Source organism: Agrilus planipennis, unplaced genomic scaffold (assembly GCF_000699045.2).
Source record: "Agrilus planipennis isolate EAB-ADULT unplaced genomic scaffold, Apla_2.0 scaffold20, whole genome shotgun sequence".
NCBI lineage: Eukaryota > Metazoa > Arthropoda > Insecta > Coleoptera > Buprestidae > Agrilus > Agrilus planipennis.
In genome coordinates this window covers 1,498,486-1,503,375 of record NW_020439516.1, presented here as the reverse complement: position 1 = coordinate 1,503,375, position 4,890 = coordinate 1,498,486, and the positions used below count along the sequence as shown (strand labels likewise).

General features: G+C 27.3%; 3 protein-coding genes across 6 annotated transcripts in view; 1 reads left to right on the top strand and 2 right to left on the bottom strand.

Annotated features, from left to right (window-relative positions):
- The window catches only part of LOC108735035 (putative ATP-dependent RNA helicase DDX11-like protein 8), an 8,148-nt gene extending 5,179 nt beyond the window's left edge, over window positions 1-2,969 (bottom strand). For 2 of the 3 annotated variants that reach the window (XM_025979261.1, XM_025979260.1), the window contains exons 1-5: window positions 2,618-2,969; window positions 2,112-2,558; window positions 1,885-2,051; window positions 1,245-1,540; window positions 919-1,140 (exon numbers count right to left, since the gene is read on the bottom strand). In XM_025979261.1, coding sequence (XP_025835046.1) covers window positions 919-1,140; window positions 1,245-1,540; window positions 1,885-2,051; window positions 2,112-2,558; window positions 2,618-2,761 — 1,276 coding nt within the window. In that variant the 5' untranslated portion in view covers window positions 2,762-2,969. The remainder of the gene's footprint in view (window positions 1-918; window positions 1,141-1,244; window positions 1,541-1,884; window positions 2,052-2,111; window positions 2,559-2,617) is intronic. The other variant, XM_025979262.1, reaches the window with a different exon arrangement.
- Window positions 1-4,890, bottom strand: part of LOC108735059 (paired box protein Pax-6-like) — a 214,492-nt gene that overhangs the window by 195,263 nt on the left and 14,339 nt on the right. The gene's annotated exons all lie outside the window — the stretch shown is intronic.
- Window positions 3,307-4,666, top strand: LOC112905907 (GILT-like protein 1). Its single transcript, XM_025979269.1, has 5 exons — window positions 3,307-3,548; window positions 3,898-4,032; window positions 4,092-4,280; window positions 4,338-4,478; window positions 4,537-4,666. Exons 1-5 carry the CDS (start codon window positions 3,480-3,482, stop codon window positions 4,618-4,620), a joined length of 618 nt encoding a protein of 205 aa, XP_025835054.1. The 5' UTR covers window positions 3,307-3,479; the 3' UTR covers window positions 4,621-4,666.

Sequence of the window (4,890 nt, the reverse complement as noted above, 5' to 3'; positions counted from 1 at the left end):
ATTTTTAGCTAAAATTACGTGTGATAAAAGTTTCATATATATATCTATATTGTTTACAATAGAATAGGCATTATGCATCTAAAAAACTTAAAAAATGTTATCATAAATGTGATTATCTTACAAGAATATTTTTTTATTATTTAAAGTTCCAAATACCGGTTAAATTTGATGAATTTATTTTGTTTATACCGAAAATATTTAAATTTCAAACTTCCATTTATATTCAAAATTATTATTAAGTACTTCATTAAAAAATTGTTATTAAAAATAATAAAACGAACTTTTTCAGCAGATTAGAATACGCATTTTTATGCAACAAGATAACGGACCTTTATGCATTTATCTATTAATCACTAAAAATAAAAAACTAAACCTTGCACACAGTACATCTACTTTTTAAACTGTTCTGTCTTGTTCTCGCAAAAGGGTGAAAATTTGCGTTTTAGTATCATCACATTTTAGATCAAAATTTTTAGCTAAAATTACGTGTGATAAAAGTTTCATATATATATATCTATATTGTTTACAATAGAATAGGCATTATGCATCTAAAAAACTTAAAAAATGTTATCATAAATGTGATTATCTTACAAGAATATTTTTTTATTATTTAAAGTTCCAAATACCGGTTAAATTTGATGAATTTATTTTGTTTATACCGAAAATATTTAAATTTCAAACTTCCATTTATATTCAAAATTATTATTAAGTACTTCATTAAAAAATTATTATTAAAAGTTTAAAAAACGAACTTTTCCAGCAAATGTAGATTAGAATATCTAAATCTTGTACACAGTACATCTACTTTTTAAACTGTTTTGTCTTATTTTCGCAAAAATGTGAAAGTTATCAGACATTTGGTGACCCGTAATCGAAGGTACCAGTAGAAATATCGTAATTAATTAAGTACCTACTTACCTAAAAATGAAAGCAATTTGTTCACCACGAAGGTCAACTGATTAATACAAAGCAAATTTTGTGCTGAAAAAAAACTACTGAAACGTTGTTTATAATTTTTCAACTGCTGTAAAGTTAACTCCAACTGCTCCAAATTAACTTCTGAACTATACATTTGAGCTAACGCTTCAAGTAAATTGTGCGCTTCATCGATAATAATAACGTTATTTTTTAATTTTATTGCTAAAATATTTTCTATTAAAATTTTTCCGCAAACTTTTACTTTTTACTATTTTAGTAAAATGTTGCATACATAACATCACCCTATATTTCACATATCTACCAACCATTAGCTTCCCTAGTTGCTTTATGAAGTAGTGTATTATATGGTACTAAAACTACTTCAGCATCTTCAGATGCCTTTCGACTTGCATAATAAGGACAACCCTGTATTTGTTCTCCTAAACCTACTAGATCCTCAACGTCACATATTTCTAAAAGAGCTTGATCTTTTAGATCATCTATCGCCATCTGTTTATAGAAAGGACAACTGCAACTCTCGGTTTTGCGCCGCTTGATTGCTTTGCCATCCGCGTCTACTATTTTTGCAGATTTCTTTTCTTTCTTTTGCATATCTAAACACCTATTAAAAAGTTTCAAAACTATTTTACATCCCCCAAGATTTTTAATTTTATGTCACAAGTTTATTTATGTTACATTTTTAATTTACTTTTTAATTAACTTCTTAACTGATTTGCATTTATTTAATACAAGAGCTGATTGATAATTTAAATGTTTTAATATTTTATCAATTAATATTAGACTGAAATCGACGATTAATTAATTCACTTTTATACTAAAAAACAAATTAAAACCGGTGTTTATCTATCTGCAAATAGTCTTTCTATGTGAATACACCTTCAAAAGGTCCCTAAATGATTTACTGATGTCACAATGAACTTTTGAGTTTTCTGTATTTAGTTGTACCTTTCATTAATTAATGTTCCAATTTTTAATTTATTGACTGAAGGATTAATACAATAATTTTGCCTGGAAGCTAAAGTTATTGCTCTTGTTTTTTTACCATAAGGCGATTTTATAATCTCTCCTATTAATTGCGACAATTGGGAATGAGTTCGACTGCAAATCAGTATCTAAAATTATTATAACTTCTTAAAAATAAATCTGCAACTATTAGGTATCCTCAATCTGACCTTAATAGGTTCATACACATCTTCCTTTTGGTCCTCATCATCTGAGTCTTCTCTACTAGTGGGTATAAGCTCTTCAAGTAAAGCATCTTCTTCAATTTCCTCTGAATTTTCTTGTAAAGATTCGTTGACACCATCAACACTTTCGCTTTCGTTATTCCTAGTCTTTTTCCACTGCCTCTTTAGTTTAACTTGTTTCTTCTTAGAGTTTAACTCTTCAAACTTTTGATAATATTCTGCCATACTTTTATGCTTTAATTTTAATAAATTGATTTTTCTAGTAACATTTATTTCTTCAGATTTTGATGTGAGCCAATCTGCAGTCTCAGACTCGAGTTCTGCTTTTTTCTTTTCCAATATTTCTATTTCAGACTTAAGCAGTTCTTCATTAGTTTTATTACGATCATGCAGCCACTTTAAAGCCCCACATATTATACTAAGAGACTTTCCCTATTGATAAAAAAATGAATTTAGGAAGGGAATTTGAGTTAAAATCTTCTTGCACTTACTGTTCCGGTAGGACTCTCAAATATTCCCAATTTTTTGTTTTCCAACACCGAAAACAAGTTTTCCATAAACTCATGTTGAATAGGATACGGTTGAAATGGAAAGTCAAAACTATTGGGGGGACTAATTTTAAGTTCACTTTCCATCGTAAAACATAACTAAACACTGTTTTTTATAATTTTTGGCACACTTATTTAAAAGTAATTTTATATATTGGATAAGGTTATGTCTGTTATACAAAAACAGCAGAATTGATTATGCAATGGCTTTGCAAGAGTGTTTGTATGGTAGCATAACTACTAATTGGCGGTAAAATTTTAAATTTAAAATGCTTTAACTAAGCATTATAATTTATTGCAATACAGTTATTACATATATAAACGAAAAGAAATGGTTTTGTATACATAATTAGTTGCATTTTAAAATCTACAATCTTATTCATGCATTCGCGATGTAAAGTAATTATTCTTTAACTTTTTTGTTTACAATTCAGTTTTGCTGTATTGAATGAGTTATTTTTATAATAAACCTAAATCAGAGCAGTAATATCACATTACGAGATAAACTATTGTTTTTGTTTTGTTAAATAAACATGATACACATTACACGAATGATACTCAATACATAATTATTCCAAGAAATGATTATCACTAAAGTCTCATCGTCGTTTAATTATAAATTAAACAATTATTTATTGCAGTTGTTGCCATTCATTGTATCAGTATTATATTATAATTAAATATTAAATAGTCTAATCGTAAGTAGATCATGTAACATTGGATGCGTAAATTAGGCTAAATATTTTAGTAGTAAAAACGTGCCACAAGACTGCGTATCTTTTAAATTCAACGCACAATTGTAGAAATGAATCCAATTTATTCAATTATAGCATTAATTTACTGCTTTTACAACTCAGTTCCTGTCGTTGAATCAGTAAGTATTAATTGTTTAGTTTCAGTTTTATTAAAAAGATACACAAAAACAATGAACAGCCTGTTTTTGTAGGCAATAATAAGAATAATGAAGTTATACAAGTGTAATTAGACTAAAATATATATTTTTTATTTTGAAATGACATATTTAAATTAATTTTAAACAAAACGAAAAACTATTTACGCGTTGTGTAAATAAATGTAATATTTTTAACCCCTTTCTGTTATAAAATACCATTTATTGTATTTTATTTTAACCGAAATCTTTATACTGTTTTACAACGTTTTGAAAGTGAATATCGATAGAAATCTCTTTAGAATAAAAGGTTTAAGTCAATTTCTAATTTCAGGTAGATGTAAAAATATTTTTTGAAGCTTTATGCCCAGATAGCAGACATTTTATAATTAATCAGCTTCACCCAGCATGGAAGGACCTATCAAAACACGATATAGAAATTTCCTTTATACCATTTGGAAAAGCAATGGTAAAACTTTTAGAAACCTTCATGAAACGATAAGATTTTTATAATTCTTTTTTTTTTAGAGTTTTGATGATGGCGACCACTTCGTATGCCAACATGGCGACGACGAATGCTACAAAAACAAAATCATGTCATGCGCACTAAACAAAATTGACGATAAGACCAAAAAAGTAGAATATTTAAGATGTTCCATGGACATTTTTACCTCAAGAAGAATACCTAGAAGACAAAAACATGACGCCAGCAAACAAGTAAATCGATAATTTCGAATTTTACACCTAATTGCATTTATATTTGTTGTATTTAAGTGCGTCAAAAATGCTGATGTAGAATGGCACGCTGTAGAAGATTGTTTAAAGTCTGACCAAGGGAAAAATCTTCAACTTCAAGCCGAAAAGGAAACGATGGAAATAAGTCCATCATTCATTCCAACGATAGTATATAACGGTGTAAGTAAAACAATACAAATTACTTTGTGTTTTTGATTAAATTTTCTAATTTTTGCAGGTTTTTAATCAAACACTTCAAGACAGAAGCCTCTACAACTTTAAAAAGACTGCGTGTTCATTTATTTTTAATGGATGTTCTTGAATAAGTATACTTTTAATTAAAATTTATACCTAATTGTTTTTTTGTACGACACCAAATTGCAATAAAATAACAAATCAATTCTACTAAATAAAAATATAAAACAAATTTGAATTCTTTATATTAGATGATGCCTCACAACAACACTAGTAGATTTTGGTATTATTAATCCGTTTAATAAGGTAGAAATTGATTTATTTTCAACATTAAACTATATTTTTTATTTAGGGATGTTAATTTATATTTTTCTTTCCCCAATAAATTAAACTAAAA

Coding starts and splice junctions, on each gene's coding strand:
- LOC112905907 (XM_025979269.1), top strand. CDS start 3,480: ATGAATCCAATTTATTCAATTATAGCATTAATTTACTGCTTTTACAAC. Junction 3,549..3,897: donor CAGTTCCTGTCGTTGAATCA/GTAAGTATTAAT, acceptor TTCTAATTTCAG/GTAGATGTAAAAATATTTTT. Junction 4,479..4,536: donor CAACGATAGTATATAACGGT/GTAAGTAAAACA, acceptor TAATTTTTGCAG/GTTTTTAATCAAACACTTCA.